Source organism: Solanum dulcamara, chromosome 5 (assembly GCF_947179165.1).
Source record: "Solanum dulcamara chromosome 5, daSolDulc1.2, whole genome shotgun sequence".
NCBI classification, from domain to species: domain Eukaryota; kingdom Viridiplantae; phylum Streptophyta; class Magnoliopsida; order Solanales; family Solanaceae; genus Solanum; species Solanum dulcamara.
In genome coordinates, this window is record NC_077241.1 from 5,631,457 (window position 1) to 5,654,932 (window position 23,476).

The 23,476-nt window shown below is 31.4% G+C and overlaps 1 protein-coding gene across 1 annotated transcript; it reads right to left on the reverse strand.

The window, feature by feature from the left end:
- Positions 1-8,152: 8,152 nt before the first annotated feature.
- Positions 8,153-9,588, reverse strand: LOC129888892 (probable WRKY transcription factor 11). Its single transcript, XM_055963949.1, has 3 exons — positions 8,930-9,588; positions 8,716-8,841; positions 8,153-8,619 (listed from the first exon to the last, which is right to left on the reverse strand). The coding sequence occupies exons 1-3, from the start codon at positions 9,544-9,546 to the stop codon at positions 8,412-8,414; spliced, it is 951 nt and encodes a 316-aa protein (XP_055819924.1). The 5' UTR covers positions 9,547-9,588; the 3' UTR covers positions 8,153-8,411.
- Positions 9,589-23,476: the final 13,888 nt, after the last annotated feature.

Genomic DNA, 23,476 nt, shown 5'->3' on the forward strand with positions numbered 1-23,476 from the left:
AAGATTTGAGTAATCTTGATATTCCTGAAGAAATCAGTGAACCTGAGACTCAAGTGAATGAAGAACTTTCAATAAGTTCTACCGATGATGAGATATATTTAGACCGATCGAAAATTATGGTGGATAATGTTTTTGCATATAATATTGCAATTAACCTCATACAAGATAGTGAAAGTCTTGAGCCTAAACCCGTCAAAGAATGTCGACGTAGATGTGATTGAACAGAATGGAAAAAGGCAATTCAATCAAAATTAGACTCACTTGCTAAACGTGAGATTTTTGGACCTGTAGTCCAAACCCCTGAAGGTGTAAAACCAGTTGGCTATAAATGGGTTTTTGTGCGAAAACGAAATAAGAGAAATGAAATTGTAAGATACAAGACACGCCTTGTTACAAAAGGATTCTCTCAAAGACCCGTGGTCAACTATGAAGAAACATATTCACCAGTTATGGATGGAATAACATTTCGATATCTCATCAGTCTAGTTGTAAATAAAAATCTTGAAATACATCTAATGGATGTAGTTACAGCTTACTTTTATGGTTCACTTGATAATGAAATTTACATGAAAATCCCAGAAGGATTAAAATTGCCTGAAGCATGTAATAAGTCTCGAGAGATGTACTCAATAAAACTGCAAAGATCATTATATAGTCTGAAACAATCAGGGCGTATGTGGTATAATCGCCTTAGTGAGTACGTAATAAATTAAGGATATATAAATGATGTTATTTGTCCATGTATTTTTATTAAAAAAATAAAATCAGATTTTGTTATACTCGCCATTTATGTTGATGACATAAATCTCATTGGAATCCCTGAAGAGGTCCAAAAGGCGATTGAATATCTAAAGAAAGAATTTGAGATGAAAGATCTTGAAAAGATAAAACTTTGTCTAGGTCTGCAAATTGAACATTTAGCAGATGAGGTATTTGTCCACCAATCTGTCTATACTGAGAAAATCTTAAAAAGATTTTACATGGACAAAGCACATACATTAAGTACTCCAATGGTTGTTTGATCACTTGAAGTGAAAAAATATCTATTTCGACCTCCAAAAGAGGATGAAGAACTTGTTGGTCCTGAAGTATCACATTTCAGTACAATTGGTGCACTTATGTATCTTGCTAACGCAACAAGACCTGATATAATATTTTATGTTAATTTGTTGGCAAGGTATAGTTCATCCCCAATGCGAAGGCATTAAAACGGTATCAAACATATTTTGCGATACCTGAAGGATATTATTGATATGAGTTTATTTTATACTAACAAAGGTTGTGCAGACCTTATTGATTATGCAGATGCAGGTTATTTATCAGACCCACATAAAGCTCGATCTCAAACATGATATTTATTTACACACGGAGGAACTGCTATATCATGACGATATACAAAGCAGTCCATTATTGCTACTTCTTCAAATCATGCTAAAATAATAGCAATTCATGAAACAAGTAGAGAATGTGTCTAGTTGAGATTGATGATATAGTTCATCAAATAAAGATGCGGCCTAGAAAATGATGTCAAGGTACCCACAATTATATTCAAAGACAGTGCCGCGTGCATAGCTCAATTGAAAGGTGATTTTATAAAAGGAGACAAAATGAAATATATTTCACCAAAATTATTCTTCACACATGATCTTCACAAGAATGGTGATATTAATGTACAACAAGTTCGTTCAAGTGATAATCTTGCAGATTTATTCACAAAGGCATTATCAACATCAACTTTTGAGAAGCTAAGATATAAGATTGGAATGCACCGTCTCCAAAATATCAAATGAAGTTTTCATCAGGGAGAGTAAAATACGCTCTGCACTCTTTTTCTCTTAAGCAAGGTTTTGTCCCACTGGATTTTCCTGGTAAGGTTTTTAATGAGGCATCACTCAAGGCGTATTACCATATGTGTGTACTCTTTTTCCTTCTTTAGGTTTTTTCCCACTGATTTTTTCTTAGTAAGGTTTTAACGAGACACAAAATCTATGAATATTGAAAATAACTATATATAGAGTTATTCTTTCGCTAATATTTTTCTTTTATATAGACATCCAAGAGGGAGTATTATGTATTGGATGTAACTTTCAAGTGAGTAAATTGGGTGTAATTTTCCAAGTGGATCCCACTTTTAAGTGGGCAACTTGCCCACTTGGTATTTGCTCTTCATCTTGTGCCTATATATAGGCAAGGTTGATGTAAATGAAAAGATAGAACACAGAGAGAAAATACTGTAATACACGGCAAAACTCTTTTGCTCCTCTTGTTTTCTTTTTATCTTCCCTGTATTAATTTGCTCAATTAATTTATTTTATATCATTTATAAATATTTGACTGTGAATCTAATTATTATTATAGTATTAACAAGATTTATTGTAGGAATCTATAAACTTTAGATTTTGAATCCTAATAAGGCACTTATTGAGAGGAAATGAGCATCCTAATGGAATGTTGATTTTAAGCTTGAAATGGTAGGGCTATTTTGAAGACCTAAGAAAAGGATAGAAAAGGTTAAGATGATAGATCAATATTTAATTTTCAAAATGTTTCAAGAATAGAACCTTTGGTAGATGAAGGGTATCATAATAGTTCATGTCCTATCTTGAGTTTTCAGTACCACATTTGTGCATTTCTGTTGCTACTTTGGATTTTTTATCTTAAGCTTTGATATATATATATATATATATATATATATATATATATATATATATATATATATATATTATATTTATATATATATATATTTATATTGTATTAATTGACAAAACAATCAAGGGTATCAATCAAAAATTTGAACTATATGGAGGGCATTTTAGAGAGTAGGAGTTTCAGGATAAATATAAATAAGACTAAATACGTGTATTGTAGGTTTAATCAGCATGAGAGAGGAGAAGTTGAGGTGAGAGTAGATGGAATTACAGCGCCAAAATGCCAGCAATTTGGATACCTAGGTTCATTGTTTCAAGAGAATGACATGATAGATGAAGATATTACTTATAAGATTAAAACTGGATGGTTGATAAGTGAAGTTGTTAAAAGGAGATGGGGTAGACTAAAATTATATGGAATGAAGTTTCAAAAAACCTACAAATGTTTGGTGTCAATGCAGACTTAGCTAAAGATAAAACACAATAGAAGAAAAATATTCATATAGGTAATAGCTACTTGAGAATAGGTTTCAGACTTTTTATGAAATTTTTTGTTATTGTTATTGTCATTGTTATTATTATTATTATTTATGAAACTTTTATTAGTGTTGTTGTTGTTATTATTATTATTTATGAAACTTTGATTATTATTGTTGGGGTGAGGGTGTTGATTTACCCGAAAGTGTATCTATTAGTCTAGTTGATGACTTAAATTAATATATTCTTTCTATTTCAATTTGTTTGTCCTATTAAAGAATAATATGTTTTAAAAAGATTTTTTTATTTATAATTCTTTAATTTTAATTTTCTACATGACATATTTAAAAGATCACGAGATTAAAAGATATTTTGGCACATTTGACATATCTTTAGTTTAAGTTCATAAAATTCAAAAAAAAATTAACTTTATTAAACTTCATGTCAAATAAAAAATGGACAAATAAATTAAAAAGGAGAAAGTATAAACATAACTTTTTATCAGAAAATTATACTCAATGACATTGAAAATGGATAGTTTCGAACTTTTAATCCTCGTTTGTTAATGGATAAACGAAATCAAAAGTTCAAAATCACTTACCTCTAAAATTATTCTGGTAAAAAATCATCAACTTTTCATAACATAATCTATCAGTATTATGACATAAATCCTCAAGTAAAACCATCAAAAACAAAAAACAAATAGCTCCTTTATGATAAATTGAGGGTTAAATTGTTGACCAAAACAATAAAGGCAAAAACTTATTCACGCTCTATATTTATATCAATTCAATAAATACATTACACATGTCTACATGTGTTGCTCTATCACTAAATCATAGTTAGTTAATGCACATTATATTTATTGACTAACAATGATAAATTAGAACTCCATTTGTCTTACATATGTTATGCACTTTGAATTAGCACGAAATCTAAGAATAAAAAAAACTTTTAAAATTTATGATTTAAGTAAATTATAGATATTTATGTGGTTATAAATCATTTTATTGAGTATAAATTGAAAACTCAAAGTTTAATTCTTTCTAAATATAGAACTAAATATAGAAAGATATCATATTTTTTATATAAATTAAATTTTTTTAAAACATATCATTTAACATAAATTTCGAGTGCGAATAAACTTTTATTTTTAATAACAAAGACACCAACATCATAATTGTCCCAACAAATAGGCACAAAACACAAAAAAATGTGAGTCTTGCTAGTTATACTTGGGTTGTATGTAGGGCCAAAAGCCCATTTCACTTTTTTGCATTCTTTATCTTGTTTGCTTACCGATCCACTTAGCTTAGTCCATTAAGGCCCAGGGCCCATTTCTAATTTGTTTCATGAAAAAGTTACGTATTTGGCCGTTGGACAAAAATAATTACAACTACTAGCCATCTACATATATACATTTGTCGGTTATTATTTTGATGGAAGGCTATACAGTATAAAAATCCCTATATAAGTGTATCTATTGTACAAATTTCCTTATTATTTTTCAATAATTTTTGTTTTCTTTATGTATGGTGTTTTTTGTTTTCTTGCTTATTTATTGTACATTTTTGCTAAGTTATCGGGTTGGGTCCACCCATAAGGAATGCTAATTAGCTCATTAATTTCTCCTTCTTGTAATAACCCTTAAAATGTAAAACTATACCATTATGAGTGTTGGAAAAGGAATGTTTTCCACCATAATAAACGGTAAGGGTTAGCTATTCAAATGAGAAAAGTGTTATGCATCTCTTGAAGGATATCTAGGCTATTAAAATAGGGATTCATCTGTTTTTTGAAGATTTCTAACGACTGATGACACAAGTCATGATTGTTGCAGATCTCGCTTCCGCTAAGGAGAAACTTGTAAGTCTCCAAAAATAATATTGACGATTCAAATATTAAAATGATATCAGAGCAAGATCCATGACTGATGTGAGATTTTTTGTCGTGCAAGAGGTGATAATATATCCCAATTCATAATTATACATGCTTTAGTCTGAACAGTGTTCAAGTGTGAAAGAAGGTGATGAGAAAAAATATCCCACATCGAACCAAAACGAAATTTTTAAACTCGTAATATGACTTAAGTAACTCTCGTTTCTTAAAGCTTGTTTTCAGGGTATAAATCACATCCAAAATTTATTTTAACCGATAAGATTGCATATAAGAGGAATATTCCAATAGTTGCACCAAAACAATCCACCCTAAGAAAAAAATACTTTGAATACTTCAACTTTAACATACAAAGTTGACTGTTATTGTTGCTTATATAAAAAAAAAATCATAAAAATTTCCTATAACAGCAGTTAAACAAGCTAGGACATTTTCCTGACAATTAGGGGTGTAGATTAGACGGTTCAGACGGTTATTTTTAAAAAATTATATCATTTTATTTTTTTGGATATTTTATAATGTGTAATTAAAATTAGATATTTTAAAACCATTTTAATTATATCGGGTTTTCTTCAGTATCAGTACAGTTCGATTAATTTTTAGTTTTTTTTTGCTTTTAAAGTATCACCTCAAAATATACTATTATTAAAAAATTTATTTCGCAAGTATGTTCGAAGCACTTCAATTCTTTGCCAAGAAGTTAGGAATGTAAAACTTTGTTGTCGTATTGTTTGATCTTAAATATTTAGTAGGAATGCTTGCATAGATTTTGCCGTATTGTTTGATGAAGTATCTATTATAGTATCTTTTAATTTTAAATCTAATAAATTAAAAGATAATTAAAGAGTAAAGACCCAAAATCATTCGGTCACTAACTAGAGGCCTAGGATCTAGGTTATATTTATATTTGAAGAATGTTATAAAATATATTTATATATTAAATTTAACATATTGTTAATATATAAATATATTTACATACATGTAAGGTTATTCGGTTCGGTTCGAATTTTTTTTTTGATTTTTTTTATAAATTAAAAAGACCATTCCAATTGTTCGAGACAGTTATACATTTAAATAAAAGTCCACAATTTTATTAAAAAATAATATAAATTAATTCGATACGATTAAATTTGATCGATTTTTCATATTCTTTTGACCCCGATTTTTATTTTATTTTCCACTTTTGACATCCCTAATGACTAGTGAAATTGGGTTGAGAAGATGAAAAACATGGTCTCTTGTCTTTTAAATTTATCAAAAATAAATATTTTTGATCTTCATCAAATATTTAACAAACTATATCTATTGTAAGAAAAAAAAAATACTTTTAAGCAGAAACACCTAGAAAATCTCATCAAATTTCCAGTCACTAACACCAAACAACAGAATTGCACCTTAAAAAAAACTACATCAGACAAAAAAAATAAATCAAGCAAAAACTTGAAAAACTTGCACCGCCAAATGTGAATTTTATTAAACCTGACATATGAATTTGTTAAATATTTTATGGAGATTTGGAAAATTTTAAAAATTAACATATGTTAGTTGCACAGAAATATATTTTAAAAATTATTTTAACCTATTCCCAAACATGATGAATTTAATTATTATTTTTTTCATTTTCTTAAATTAGAATCCTTATGACTTTAACTAGAAAGACCTTTTGAATATTTGCTTCATAAAACATCTTTTTTATGTTCTTTAGTTATTTTTTTTCCTCGTATCTTTATATAGATATTATTTGGAAAAAATGGTACACCTCCCCATCATTAAATAAATGTCCATCAACAACAACAACAGTAGGCCCAGTATAATCTCATCATGTGGGTCTGGGGAGGATAGAGTGTACGCAGACCTAACCCCCACCTTGAAAGGTAGGACGGTTTTCCGAAAGACCCTCGGCTTAATAGAGAAGAACAGGAGAGGAAAAACAAGAAAAACAAGACATAGGTCAGTAGAGCCAAGCATATTGAAAATAATATAAAAATATGAATAATGAGAGCGAGAAAATCAGGGTAAGAAAGACCAGAAAGAAAGGAGCATTAACTAATATAGATAAATAGGATACCCAAAATAAATCGGACCAACAAATATAAGCAGTAATCAAATACAGAAATCAAATGTTAATAAACAAATGAGCAAAACTACGACTACTATGGAGAAAAGATAAGTCACCTATCCCACTATCTTAGTCTGAGTCCTCCACAGCCTTCTATCTAAGGTCATGTCCTCGGTGAGCTGCAACTGTGCCATATCATGTCTAAATGTCCTCTAGTTACTAAAAATGATTCTAGAATAATAACAAATGATTTACTTTAAAATTCACTAAAAATTGACTCCTATAATTCATACAAAAATTAAATTACTTTTATTACAAAATCACCTTATTTAAATGTGATTTTTTATTTTTTTTTGATGCTTGCATAGTTCTATAGTGAGACTAGAAATAGGTCTCATTTTACTTGTGTTTCCAAATATTCAATTTTGTTGATGGCTTCTAAAAATATCTCGAAAAGCAACATCTCTAATATGTTATATAGGTTGACAATTTTTTTCTATTAAATTTCTATTTTTCCCATATATACCACAAAATCAAAAACTATAAAGATAGCATTTTAAGAGGATTGAGCATTGTCCTGCAGTAAGTCATATAAAATATTTTATATGCTTAAAGATTTATTTCTCTTAAATAAATAATGTTTATTTTTAAAATATTAATAATAGACAAAGTTCACTTTCCCAAATTAATTAGGCTTATTTCTTGAAAACTAATGTTTGTCTATATTCATTCTTTCGATTTAATTTAAGTTTATTTCTTAAAAATTAATACTGTATTTATTAGCCATGGCTTATTCCTCGAATTAGTTGTGTACATTTTCTTAAAAATTAATGTTAGTCAAAATTCATTCCCTCAAATTAATAAAATTATTCGGCAAAAATTAAAGTTACTTAAAATTCAGGAGGAAGTCAAAGATTCATTTTTTTTATTTTTTAATTATAAAAGTTTTAAATTATTATTTTTAGAATCAAACAACTCACAAGTTGGATCGGAATTCCAACCCCACTAATTGACCTACCTTTTTGACTTTCTCAATTACAGAATAAATTAGCAATTCTTCGAAAAAGACAAATCATGACGAATCTTAATAATTAAGTTTAAATTACAATAAATATAAAAGAATAATTTTCTTTTTCCAAGTAAAAAGTATATTAGTCAAACGTGAAAATTTCTAAACCTTCTCGATTGTCGTATTAAATAAAAAGTAGTCAAAATTTCCCAAATTTACAAACAGACCCTCAACTTCCACCCAACTATTGACTTTTCTATTCTTTAGTCTTCTCAAATGTCAATTCCACCCCCTTTACTACCCCGAAATTACAAAAAAAGGCCTAAATCTCTAACCCTAATCTTTCTCCCTTATTTTGTGCCGTTGACTCAAACACCATCATTCTCTCGCCGGAACTTCTAGCTCCGGCGAGGGCAACGTGACGATGCTCTCCTCCGTAAGTCACGATAAGCATTCCCGGATCATCGGTGGCTCTCTCTACATGCTTTCTCGCTGGGCATCCTCTTACGCTACTACATCGGTAATATCCCCTGAAAATTGAAAATGATAAAGGTTAGTTTCAGATCTGATCATTTTATTCGAAAAAACTGAAACGGTGAGGGTTGATTAAGGTATATGGTAATTACCGTGGGTATGGTGAACCTTTGATTGGCTTTTGACCGTATTTTCTCCATGAGTACTCATCTGCCGGAATATCAGCGGTTTTTGAACTGATCGCCGGCACTCTGATCACTTTTTTAACCCGAGATTTCCTGTTTGAAATGTAAAAAAGTTGATTACAAGGTCTGAAATTTCATCGGAGATGCTAAAATGTTAAATGCTTATAAAGAAAATACCAACCTCTTCTTGCAGTGACATTTGCCTGAGCTGGAGGTTATACCAGAAAATTCATCCGACAGATCATGATCACGACACCTTTTTCCGGCTATTGGAGGTTTCCCGGACGATACAGGCGGCCGTGGAGGTAAGTTCATCGACGAAAACTGTTTCCCGTTTGATACACTTCCTTCACCTGTAATCGTCGACATAAACGACGACGAAGTGGTCGAACTCGCCATCGGGACTGCTTCACAACCTATAGATTTAGCAACCTTTGGTTTCGTAAAGTCTAGAGTCACCGCCTTTGATGGCAGAGCAGTCGCCGTAACCTTCGCCGCCGGCTGTGTTTCCTCCGCTGCCGGAGATAAAGAAAGAGCAGTACATGAATCAGAAACCTGAACCGAACTACGTCTAAACCGGGCATGACCGGTCCGGTTCAAAATAGAAATAACCTTCCTAAAATTCGAAACAGTGTAATCAGTTATCTCTCTACAATCCGGCTGAGCCGTTTGGTTCTGCTGTTGCTGAAATGAAACGAACCGGATTAAATTATCCATAGATTTTAAACCGGCTGAAGCAGCTTCTTGTAAAGCTAATTGTTCCATCATATTTGAATAACCTAACAAATCTACAGCCATTTTTGTTTGTTTTGCAGATCTCTTAAGTATAACTTGATGATTGATGAGAGGAAGAAGGTTATATATAGGGAGAAGAGGATGACCGGTTAGCCGGGTAAGAGTCAAAGCTTTTGATCTAACGGCTGAGATTTGTTTAAAAATCTCTCTATTTTATTTAACAAAAAGACAAAATAGTAGCATGCTAATTGACAGCTTCCATTCCTTTATTCGAAGGGGAAAATGGTGGGACCCGCATTATAAAGAGGAAACAAATTTTTTTGTTGTTTATTTCAATATTCGAAATTAACTAATCCGAATGAATTAATTTTTATTTTTTGAGTTAAGGAGATTTGAAATGGGTAAAGAATAATAAGTTGAGTTGTATATACAAATGAAAGATTATGGTGATTTTGTTGGTATTATTAATGGGCGGTAATGTAAAATCAATGATTAATTATGTTTATATTTTGAAAACTTAATGTTAGTTAAGGTTCATTTCTTGAAAAATTAATATTAGTCAAGATTTATAGTCTCAAATTAATTAAGTTCATTTCTTGAAAATTAATGTTTGTCAAGATTTATTTCTTCGAATAAATGAGGTTCATTTTTTAAAATAATGTTAGTAAAGGTTAATTTCTCGAAAATTATTGTTAATCAAGGTTCATTTCCCCGAATTAACAAGGCTTGTTTCATGTAATTAAAGTTAATCAAAGATTCATTCACCCAAATTAAAAGATTTTTACTAATGTAGATTTGTTCCTAAATACAAAGGATGATTTATCTACCTATCTTTATACCATTTGTTGTTTTTGTTACTATTTCTTATTTTTTGTATTTTTATTACTCCCTCTTTTTACGGACAGTTGTGGATATTTTTTTCCTTAAGCTAACAGTCTATTGAAAATAACATATTTATCTCTAAATTAGATGTAAAGTCTGAATATACCCTGACCTTCTCCAAATTTACTTTGTGTTATTATACTTAATTTGTTGTTATTATTGTTTTAATCACATACTCTTAAAAATTCTTAATATTACATTACTTCCTACTTATTATTACAATCCATTAAATTTTCTATTAAAAAACGGAAAAAAAAGCCTAAAATATCTTCGAACTATAGAAAATGGTATAAAAATACTCCTCATTCATCTATTGACCCTAAAATGCCCCTGAAATCTATCTTTAGGTCCAAAAATGATATTTTCTTCAATGAAAAAGGGTATTTTTGTATAATTTTTAATAGTTCGAAAATATTTTAGGTCCAATATATGAATGAGTGACATTTTTTTATACCATTTTTAATAATTCAAAGACTTTTTAGGCCCTTTTCCGTTAAAAAAAAACTAATGGATAATTTAAAACAATGAAAACAATATTCTCATTTCCCCCCACCTGAAAACATATCTATAAAGGAAATTAAGCCTTCTACTTTTCCTAGTTGACTTTAAAAAGATAGTAGCACATAAAGAATAACAATAATTAAACAAAACCCACTTAAAACGTCAAATTGAATAAAATCTTTAAACGATTTGACTTTACATATTTCCCAAATTAAAAAAAACAGATTCCCAAAGCTAACATTTACTTAAATAGAGAAAAAAAAAATTAAAGCAAAAGAAAGCTGACTTTTCTTTTGGTGGAAGTCACATGGGAAGCACAGAGCCCTTTTCTTCTTTAGTTGACCCACTTTTGTCAACCGGCTATAGACGGTAAACTACTTTTCCTTCAATTTTGATCGTTAGATCAGATGAAAAGCAATCGGACGGTCATATTTTAGTTTTTGGAGTTGACGTAGACTTTTATTGGAAATCTAAAAATGTCAACTTCTAACACCTGTAAAAATTTGCCACGTGAAAAGCATAAACTTAATGCGTCTTTCAAGGAAGTAGAAGAAAGATAAATTGGTTTACGTGAAGGAAAAGTAGTCAATGAAAAATAGAGTTGACTTGACCAAGTGCGAAGTTAATAATTGATTGGTATTTTTTTTGTTTTTATTTTTATTTTTCGTTCTATTAAAATTTTAATTAATTTAAATTCGTTTGATATAAGATTTAATTAAGGTGAAAGCTTTTGTTATTAAATTTGAACTCAAGATATTTGATTATAAATGAGTAAATTTTATCTTCCACTATAATAAAAATATTATACATTATAATTTTTTTATATTAAAAAATTTTATGACGTTGGATTTTGGAAAAGTAAACAGATGAAAACGAGTCTACTTATGAGTATGGTCCATGTGGTATCTTATAGACATATGAAGCAATTTAACACGCCAAATGAAGTTTGTCGTACCATGCAAATTTCTCCGTGTTTTATGATTGTTTTTGTTTCTACTTTTCTCTCCAATTCTTAAATGCCGACTCCAAAAAGTTTTTGAAAAAACTTTAAAAATTAGTGTTTCGTCATATAATTTTTTATTATTTGACAAATATCTTAAGTTCTAGAAAAAATTAAAATTTGGGAAGTTTTAAAAATTATTCTAATTTTTTTATATTTTATAAAAATACTCATTATTTATTATCGGAAAGAGATTGTTCGTAGAATGTGAAAGATTTTATAAAAGAATAATTTGTTATTACCTCCTCCGAAAAAGAATAGTTTGAGTGATAAGATTGAAAAAAATAACAATTTATTTTTAATTTGATTAATGTATTACTCTTGTCCATATTGTTATTTTATTATTTTTTTATTTTTATTAATTATGTTATAAGACTTTTTTTAACGAAACATGTTCATCATAAAATGATAACACAAACTTATGAGTATGCCTAATAATTTTTATAACTTACGGGTATAAAATAATATTTTTTTGAAATAGTTAAATATTTTTTTAAAAAATTGTGATCAAATACATGATGAAACTTCACCTAAAAATTATTTTATCAAGAATATTTAGGAACTTGAGGCCAAACTTTAGCTTAGGGTCATTTTCTTTGAAATACAAACAATTTACTATAGTGTTAGAATATCGAAAAGCTGTTCTAGCTGGAGATATACTTTGGATGCATTGAAAAAAAAAATCTACTAAATAAATGATTTTATTTTTATTTTTTCGTGTATTCAATAAATAAGCAAAAATTATTAACTTAAAAATATTTATATACAGTTTAAATAAACACTAATTAAAATATCTACACCATTGACACCTCTAGTATCTAATATAGTGTGCTCAATGTTGGGGTACGTGTATAAGAAAGACTTAAGGGTATGGATTTGACTTTTTATTAGCATTTAATTAAGTTTAAAAAAAAATGAAATTGACTATATAAGTTTTCACATGGGGCAAAAGTTATCATGTAATTGAGATTTGGTGTAATTACACTCTTTAGTATGTTTGGTAAATCAAGTAATTACTTGGTGAGAAACGAATTGAGTGTAATTGAAGGGATGTTATTACAATCTTCAATTCCCAAGAGAATGTAATGAATTGGTGTAATTACACCATCTAATTATATAAAACTTTTAAAAATTCTTCTTTTATTTATATTTATATATATTTTTTATTTAATTTTTATTTCTATTATTTATAAAATATTTTTATTATTCTAATATTTTCTAAAAATGTATTTTTTATTTTTAATTATTTATATATTATTTTCTTTTCATTCTCAACCTTTACTTTTTCATGTGATTCTATGCAATTTTTCATATTATTTATTTATTTATTATTCTATTTTTATTTGCATAATTGTTTTAGTATTCTAATTTTTAAATTGAAGTAGAATTCGTTATTAAATAAGGTTATAGACTTACATTTTTCTTTTCTTTTAAATCATATTTATGTACGCTGTGTTGAAATTTGATATAAGAGTATATGTTAAATTTTTTGTTTTGAATTTAGAATTTATGTCATATTTTCAATTTTATTTATTTTAGTGTATTGACTTGATATTTCATATTACAAACCATTTATTTTTTAGTTAAACTTGATAGATTATTTTTTTTGTCAAATGTTTTAATAATTTTATGACATTATATTTATAGTATTAATATTTTTGTCAAACATACATTTCATGATGTTCATAAAAATCTTATACTTTTAATTTTTATGATTAAATTAATTTAAATATACTAATTTAAAAAATATAAATAAATTTATTTTTATAATATTAGTTAAGAACATATGTTTATTTATTTTAATTAATATATAATATACTCTTCTGATCAGGCTCTTCACTGGACCCCGCGCATAGCGGGAATTTTAGTGCACCGGGCTGCCCTTTAATATATATCTTAAATATTTAATTTAATATCATTTGTAAAGTTCCTTATTTGTCTAATATAATTTTTAAATTTAAATGATTAACTTTTATTTTTAAAATTTAATATAACCTTATGATTACACTTGTGCAACCAAACAGTACATTTGTAATTACATTATAATTACACTCTGACAAACAAACAGGTCACTATAATTACTAAACTGTATAATTATTAGACTGATAATTACTACCCTAATAATTAAATCAATTTCAATTATTAGGTGACTTCCCAAACTGACCCATAATGTATTGAAGACTTTGCTGTTGAAACTTCTCGAAGTTCAAAGGAGATACTTTTATTGTTTTCATTTGTTCAAAAGGAGTGGATCATTTGTAGTGTGTTTGACCAAAATTCTTTGAGAGGCCAACATTTTTTATTTTAAAAAGGAAAAAGAGTAAAAAATATATTTTAAAAATAAAATAGATTATTTTTTCTTTTTATTATATTTTTGACTCAAAAATATAATCTCCATCAGTCAACAATAATAACAACATACTCCGTCAAGTTTCATAAGTGGGGACTGGAGAGAGTAGAGTGTACGCAAACTTTACCACTATCTCATAGAGATAAATAAGTTTTTTTCGAAAGACCCTTAGCTCAAAAGTATCTGTCCCAAAAAAAGAGAGAGCGACAGTATATATACAAATCATATCATGCAAATTCTACAAGACAAAAACAATATCAATAGCAAAATAAAGTGATAATCAAAGGGCAATAACAACACAACTATACTGGCACACTTAGACCTAAGAGTAATCCTAAACCGTCACAGGACAAGACAACATTCTACCCTAATACGCGACCTCCACTCTTTTCTATCTAAGGTCATGTCCTCGGTGATATGAAATTGTACTATATCTTGTCTAATCACCCCTCCCCAATACTTTTTCGGTCTATCCCTACCCCTCCGTATAACTCCCAAATCCAACCGCTCGCACCTTCTAACTGAGGCGTCGACATACTTCCTCTGCACATGCCCAAACCATCTCAGTCTCGCTTCACTCATCTTGTCTGCCACAGAGGCCACTCTCACCTTCTCCCGAATAACGTCATTCCTAATCTTATCACTCCTAGGATAATCTTATATTGTACAAATGGCATACTATTCCTTCCATTTTAATTTTATTTTTATGATTTTGACTTGACACAAAGTTTAAGAAAATAACAAAAATAATTTGAATTTTGTGGTTTTTATTAAAGATATGTAGAATGTATCACTTTTTTTTAATCGTGTGGTCTTAAACATGTCACGTTGAAAGTTAGAATTAATGAGTTCCCAAAAAAGAAAAGAAGCACTCTTATTGAAACAGAACAAAAAGAAAAAGTAAGACAAACAAATTGAAACGAAGAAAGAACTATATTTATATCTGTATACTACATATTATATTTGTATATTATATTGTATAATATGAATACTGTGAATACTTGTATGCTAAATAATATTCACAATTAATTAGTGGTATTGTATAGTATATATAACATGAATATTGTTAATCATGATTTAGTGCAATGTGTGTGTGGAATGATATTCACGATAGATTTGTATATTTCGAACATCATTTAATATATCAGTAATCAATGTATACCGTTATTCAACCGTAGTCAATAATATAATCCAAAATAACTAAAATTTTAGATTTTGTTATTAATCTAAATAAGAACAAAATATCATTGAATTGAAACTTAGATGTGAAGAATATAATTTAGGAAGGTCAATTTTGAAATATTTTATATATTTTTATTTTATTTTAGTGGCAGTAAGATAATCAAATTACCGGGTTGAAGGATGGATATGATGATGGGTTGAGTTTGGACTGGTTCATGGGTTGACATTGGGCTAGCTTTTATCATGGGTTAAGAAGAGTTGTGTCCAAACTTAGCCTATGTGTAAGCGAAACTTACACAAATCTTACTAATTTAGGAGTCAATTATTTAAATATATTTTAGTGTATAATATTATGAATCTTATTAGATTTGGTGCGTTCATATACGTCCAGATACATGTATCTCGAAGTACATGAAGTCAAAATTAGGTGTAATTTGTTCTAGATACACTGTATTCAAGTGGATTCACATGTATATGAGGTACATAGACAAATATCGCTTGCTTCCCTCACCTCCTTCCCATCTCCCATATGGTATCCCAGATACATGCGAATCACACCAGATACATGCATATACATGTATCTAGTGTGTATCTATAGTGATTCGCATGTATCCCGAATACATGACTATCTCGCTCGCTTTTCTCCCTATTTTTAGTTTATTTGATAACAAAAATACATGTATCTAAGTGTATCTTAACTAGCAAACTATAAGATATTAGACTATAATAGAAAAGCTACACTTATTAGACATAAAAACAAACTAATTATTCACCCATAACCTACACTTAATTAACTCTCTTAATGTATCGTTCAATATTTGTGCAATTTTTTCTGAATGTTTGTCATGGTATCATTGAGAAATTTAGAAGTGTCGAGGTTTAACTTGGTGAAATAGTGGTTGTTCTCCAATTATACAATTTTAATATCATGATAATATATAAATATACTGTAGTAGTATCATTCATGTACCATCGAATAACTAAGGAAAATCTTATGATACCATAGCAATATATATATATATATATATATATACACATACACACACATATATATATATATGTTATGATGGTATTATTCAGTATTTGTGCATTTTCAATGGCGAAAATCCAGTTGCATTTGCATATTTAATCTCGATGTTTTTAGAAGCAACAATTTTGATTTGATTTGAGATTTGTGTGAAATCGAGTGTTGATTTGAACGGGAGAAGAAGAAGTGGGAAGAAGAAAAATTGGGAAAGAAGTGGTGAATTGAAGAAAATGAAGAAAAAAGAATTGGGAAAAAGAAACAACTGGAGAAGAAAAAGAAGAATTGGGGAATAAGAAGCAAACTTGAGAAGAATAAAAAGAATGAAAAAATTAAGATATAAACTGTAAAGGAATATTTATCTATAATTATTTTATTTTTATGGGACATGAACTTAAAGTCTGTTTGGATGGATTTATTTTAAGTAACTTATAAGTTGAAAACAACTTATAAGTCAAAAACAAAAGGAAAAATTACTTGATTGAGTGCTTTTTAAAAATTAATTACTGATTTTAGCGATATTTTTTATTTATTACCATTTATAGCAATATTATGATAAATCTACACTTGTATTAAAAGTGAATTATGCATACAATATAAATGTATTATAAATATTTTAAAATATATATTATGTTTGTGTAGTAAGTTTATGTAAGTTTCCCAAAACAAAATAAGTAGGTGCAACCCATTTTTTTTTTTTTACTTATAAGCTGTTTTCAACTTATAAGTTGCTTAAAATAAGTCCATCCAAACAAATTCAATTATTTATTAAGATTTATTTTAAGCACAAAATAATTTTACGTTGATCAACCAAACACTTAAAAAAGCTAAAAATAACTTATAAGTCCAATCCATTAAAACTTGAATGGAATTTTTTTTTTTTTTTTTTTTTATGGGAACAGACCCTACACGAGGCTCCCACCTCTCGTGCACAGTCAGGGGTTGAGCAGCACCCCCAAGCCTTAACATAAATAATCAAAATAAAATACAAGGAGGGGGACATAAACCTTACCTCCGATCCTATGGTGGTTCATAAGTCGGCTAACCTATTAAGGTCGGCTAACTCATCCCCGATACAAAAAGAGACTAACTATAACTAGAAAGCATTAAACCTGTGAGAGGAATCCTCTCGGTACAAATCAACTAAGAAAGCATAAATGAGGGAGACTCTCCCCTTCCACGAGAATACAAGAAAGTAACCTACACTAGTCCTATTCAAGAACAAGTATACGAACCTTCTATCTCGCATGGGTTGGGGAAATTCTTTTCATCTTTGCTCTTTTTAGACATGTCGTACCAAGTAGGTCCAAGGAAAGTTGCAGCAACACCAATCGTAGCCAAGTTGGAAAATTAAAGATAAACATGTTCAAGAAGGTTGTTTTATCCTTTTTAATCTTCTTCTCCTGAAGCTTGCCATTCCTATCTTGTCTAGCTTTATGTAGCCCTTGGTTTCTTGTGGAAGTTGTTGAAGGTTGTAGAAGTGTTGTGTATTATCAAGTGTATGGCTGTACTTAGATAATGTATCAGCTGGAAAATTTGCTTCCCGAAAAACATGTTTGCATTGGAAGTATTCTAGCAGTTGGACCAGTTGTTGGAGTTCATTAACGTAGTTTTGAATGTTCCAGGGTGGTTTGATGTCCAGATTCAGCCACTTGATCACAAGTTCCGAATCTACTTCCAATATTACTCTATTATAACCATGTTGAATGCACCAATTAATGCCAACACTGGTTGCCTGCACTTCCGCTTGATTATTTGTTCCAACTCCCAAAGGAGAGGCAAAAGCATATATCAAATTACCCTTATGATCCCTTATTATGCCTCCTGCTCCTATCTTTCCTGGGTTGCCTATGGCACTCCCATCAGTGTTAAGTTTAACTATGTTAGGGGGGGGTTTGAGCCATTTAACCTGGGTTACTTTTATGTCATGCTTACAGTTTTCTATCCAAATAATTAGATCTTTCCAAGCTGGTGGCCATTGGATATATGGAAAAACTGTGGTAATAAGCATGTATATTTCTTTGATTATATTGAACTTCACCCTAGTAGTACTAGATTTCTTTCCTCCATATTTACTTGCACACCTGTTCTTCCAGACATTCCAGCAAATAAATATAGGGAGGGCTTGCAACATGAGTTTATGTACAGCATTGTTTGGTTTGTAGGTCCACCATCTCATCAAGATGTCTCTAATGGAGTTGTGGTCCTGCCTGATTCCCCCCCAGTTGGAGAAATATGTCCAGATGTGTTTAGCAAAGCTTCCAGAAACAAATATGTGATCTATGTTGTCCAAACCAGGCCTGTAGCAGCATGAGCACTCTGCAGTTTCTCTCCCAAAAGAAATCAGTTTATCATTGGTTGGCAGTTTGTGTCTCAATGCTCTCCAAAGCAAGAATGAAGCCTTGAAAGGGATGTTAGTATGCCATGTCATCCTATCTATCAATGTGTTGTTTTTTTTCTTTCTCACATTTTCCCAAGCTGATTTACAAGTGAAATTACCATGTGATTGCAGCTTCCATTGAGCTTGATCTAATGTGTTTTGTTGGTACATGATTTTAGTATTGAGAATTGTGTGTATCATGTGTTGAGGGGCCTGTTGCCTGATTTTCTCTTCATTCCATTTTCCAATTGTCAAGAACATGGAGACAGTGGAGTTATTGAATCTTGAAATATATTCATAGTGATTGGCTAGAGGGCCAATACCCAACCAATCATCCCACCAGAAACTGCAGTTCCCTGAACATAAGGTCCACTTAATGTGAGGTTCTATGTCACCTTTGTTCTTCATCATGTTCTTCCACATGAGAGATTGACCTGTGTGCCACTTTTTTGTGACAGGGTGAGCTCTTTGGCAGTATTTAGCTCTCAAGAAATCCCCCCATAAAGATCTCTTAGTTCTGAACAACCACCAATGTTTGTATTGCATTGCCAGACATATATCTTCCAAGTTTTTTACACCAATACCTCCCTCCTCATATGGTAAGCTAAGGGTTTCCCAAGAGGCCCAATGGTACTTCCTTTTCTCCTTATCCCAACCCCAGAAGAAGTCAGCAATAAGGCATTTTATTTGTTTCAAAGTGGTTCTGGTAGGGGTTATGGCAGATAACAGATGTATAGGAAGTGATTGAAGCACTGATTTGATCAAAGTGGCTCTCCCCCCATAGCTTAGCATCTTTGTCTGCCACCCTTGAATTTTAGCAATCACTTTTGAAACTATACCAGTGAAATATATGACCCTTTGTCTTCCTATATACAATGGACATCCCAAGTATATCATAGGCCCATGAGTGCATTTATAACCAGTGATGTTCACTACTCTATCCATTATATCATCAGGGGTATTGGTAGGGATTAAGATTTGGCTTTTGTCCTTATTAATAAGCTGCCCAGAAATGCCTTCATACATCTGAAGAGTCTTCATGATGAGTTGAAGGGAATACTTGGAAGTTGAGGTGAAGATAATAATGTCATCTGCAAAACTCAAGTGGTTAATTTGAGGACCCCTTTTCTCCATTTTAAAACCAGTGTATAGATAGTGCTGATGAAGGTTGTTTAACATTCTGGTCAGTACTTCTGCACCAAGAACAAAGAGAGCAGGAGAGAGTGGGTCTCCCTGCTTGAGACCTCTTGTTGAGTGGAAAAAACCATGCCTGCTGCCATTTATGATGACAGAGTACCAATTGTTAGACATTATTCTCCATACCATGTCTATGAAGGTTTCCCCAAATCCCATCTTTCTCATGACAAGACAGATAAAGGACCATGAGACTCTATCATAAGCCTTGGCCATGTCAAGTTTAATAACCACATTATCTCCAATTTTGGGTTTGTTTATGTTATGCATAATTTCTTGAGCCAGCATAATGTTCTCAGATATGCTCCTTCCTTGGACAAATCCAGACTGATTATCAGAAATAAGATGTGGAAGGATGGGAGCCAGTCTGCTACTAAGGAGTTTGGATATAATTTTGCTACTAAAATTGCTGAGAGATATAGGTCTGAATTCAGATAGTCTATTAGGATGTTCAACTTTTGGGAGTAGAACCAGACATGCATGGGAGACGTATTTTGGGATGTCATGGCCATTAAAGAAAAACAGAATCAGCTCCAAAAGGTCCTCACTGATAATGTCCCAGCATACCTGGAAAAACTTGCCACTCATCCCATCAGGACCTGCAGCAGAAGTACCATTCATAGAGAAAATCACTTTCTGTAACTCCTCTTTAGTAGGTACCTTTTGCAACATGTGGTTTTGATTGTCACTGACCTTTCTAGGTATGTACTTAAGGAAATCTTCATTGATTTTCTTGTTGTCTGTAGTAAATATCTTTTCAAAGTAATGACATGCAGCCTTGGCAATTTCCTCATTTCCCTGGATACTATTACCCTGATCATCCTCAATTTTGTGAATATACAGTCTTCTCCTTCTCCCTCTAATGATAGCATGGAAGTAATTGGAGTTGGCATCCCCTTCCTTAAACCATTGTAGTTGAGTTTTTTGTTTGAGGATGGATTGCTCTATCTTCAGATACCTGATGTATTTGGCATTGATCAAGTTCAACTTGGTTCTATTATCTTCGGAGTTATCACTAATTATTGCATCCTCAGCCTCTCTAACTTTTGTCTCAAAATCAGTGATGGAAGAGAAAATATCACCATATTCTTGTCTTGACCACTTACTCAGAGTGCTTCGCACTCTTTTCATTTTTTCCTGAAATCTTCTCATAGGATTTCCTGCGGCAGGTTTTCCCCAGCACGTTTTCACTACGTCGAGGAAGCTATCATTATCAACCCAGCAGTGTAGAAACTTAAAATACTTAGGGGCACTGTTCTGTCTCTCTGCACACTCCATGAATAAAGGGCAATGGTCTGATCCAGTGGAAGCTAAATGAGTAATAGTAGTCATGGGCATCATGTCTAACCACTTGTCATTTACCATAGCTCTATCTAGTCTCTTCCAAATCCTGACATCATTATCTCTGTTGTTACACCATGTATACTTTGCACCATGAAAACCCAAGTCTATGAGTCCACAAGCTTCAATAGTACTTATGAATTCAAAACTTTTGTTCATGTTGTAGGGTATTCCCCCCAGCTTCTCTTCAATGCCAGTGATTACATTAAAATCCCCTATTGTACACCATGGTTTGCCTACACTGGAATATAGCAGTAGTTTATCCCAAAGATCTCTTCTCAAATGATCTTTACATTTAGCATAAACAAAGGTTGTGAGATAGGTAATATGCCATGTAACATGTTTGATCTCACAGGTAATCTGCTGCTCATCCTGATCTATAATGGAGCATGCTACATCTTTATTCCAGAAGAGCCAAATTTTGTTGTTGGAATTATGAATAGCACTGTCCATATTAAGCTGAATTTTATGTGAATTGAGGTGTGATTGGTTTGAGAATGGTTCAAGAATTGCCATCATAGATATTTTGTGATAGTCTTTGAGTTTTTGAAGTCTATCTAGTGAACCCTGAGTATCAATACTCCTTGCATTCCAACATAGGGTATTAATCATTGAGACTTATTTGATTTGGACCTTGTTTTGATGCCACTTTTGCAAATAGCATTATCAGAACTTGTTGTGTTATCTTGTTGCTTCTTTTTCCTATTTTCTTGCTGACCCCTGGTAGAAAGAGCCCTCCTTTCCTCCTCTTCTTTTTGAACCTCATCATATTGGTCAGGGTCTTCCTCATCCTCAGAATGTGTGACTCTGTATTCATCTGTTAGTTCTTGTGGAGTAATTTCCTTGTTAAGGGCACATTTTCCATTATTCGGTTCCTGAATTTGCAAAGCTGTCACATGGATGCCTGCATGTTCCACCACCAGTACATCATGTAAGCTCTGTTGTCCTGATTGCATTTCCTTAATAATTTTCTTCTTCAACGCATCCCTTTTCTTCTTACTAAGTGCTAATGTAGACTTGTTGTTAAACGCCTGAGGACTCTCATTTTGCCTTTTCGGATCCGGAGGTTCCTTATCCATTGTGTAGCAGTCCTCTTCTTGTTGTGAGTATTCATTGTACCTCTCCTTTCTGGTTACAGTTGTAGTAGTTACCTCTGTGGTAGCAGGAGCTCTAATGTCTTTCCTATGGTCAACCAAATTACTTTCCCTCCCTCTGGTAACCCCTTCCTGCAAGTTAGTGGGTTCCTCCTGTATTCCCCCATCCTCACCTCCATAAACTACAACAGCTACATCATTCACAACAATAAAATTATTGGGGGAGCCATGAGGCTGTGGGAGAGATAAGTCAATACCTGGCTCCTTCATTTTTGTAATATTGCAGTCATCCTCAAGTGTATCATTTGTGTCTGCATTTAAACCAATAATCGGGACTTGGGGGTGTGGGAGAGAAAAGTCAATACCTGAATCCTTTCTTTTTGTCGTATTGCAGTCATCATCCAGTGTGTCATTTGTGTTAGCATCTAAATCATTAATGGGGACTTGGGGGTGTGGGAGAGATAAGTCAATACCTGAATCCTTCCTTTTTTTTTGTTGCAGTCGTCATCCATTGTGTCATTTGCATCCGTATCTAAGCCATTAATGGGGACTTGGGGGGATGGGAGAGATAAGTCAATACCTGTTTGCTTTGCTAGATTCTGCTTTGATTGAACATTCTTTTGTTGTTCCTTCTGTCTTGGTTTTTTCTGAATTTGCCATTCTTGTTGTTCCTCCTTGTTTTTGTTCCTATTTTGGTGTTGTCTCTGTCTCCCAGCTTGATTTTCTTTTGTACCTGCATTAGTTAAAGATATATTATTCTCAGGCATTTGTACAGTGGTTAAGGGACATACCTGGTTGTCATCTTCTTTCCTGGTTTTATTATTCCTTGCTTCTTCAGCTTCTTTTCTTTCTTCATCTCTCTTCTTGACATTACATCTTGTCATAGTATGTCCTTGATGCTTACAGTAAGAACAGTATTCAGGTAAACCTTCATATTGTATAGCTTGCCATCTGCCTTTATTGTGATCCTCTTCATCAATTCCTAACCATACATGTTGAGGCCTTTCCTTGGTGATATCCATTTGTATCCTTACTTTTGCAACAC

What these genes read in the sequence shown, in the direction of transcription:
- LOC129888892 (XM_055963949.1), bottom strand. Translation starts at nt 9,546, where the DNA reads ATGGCTGTAGATTTGTTAGGTTATTCAAATATGATGGAACAATTAGCT. An exon ending in AAATGTCACTGCAAGAAGAG is followed by an intron (nt 8,842 to 8,929) that starts GTTGGTATTTTC and finishes CATTTCAAACAG; the next exon opens with GAAATCTCGGGTTAAAAAAG. An exon ending in AAAGGTTCACCATACCCACG is followed by an intron (nt 8,620 to 8,715) that starts GTAATTACCATA and finishes TTCAATTTTCAG; the next exon opens with GGGATATTACCGATGTAGTA.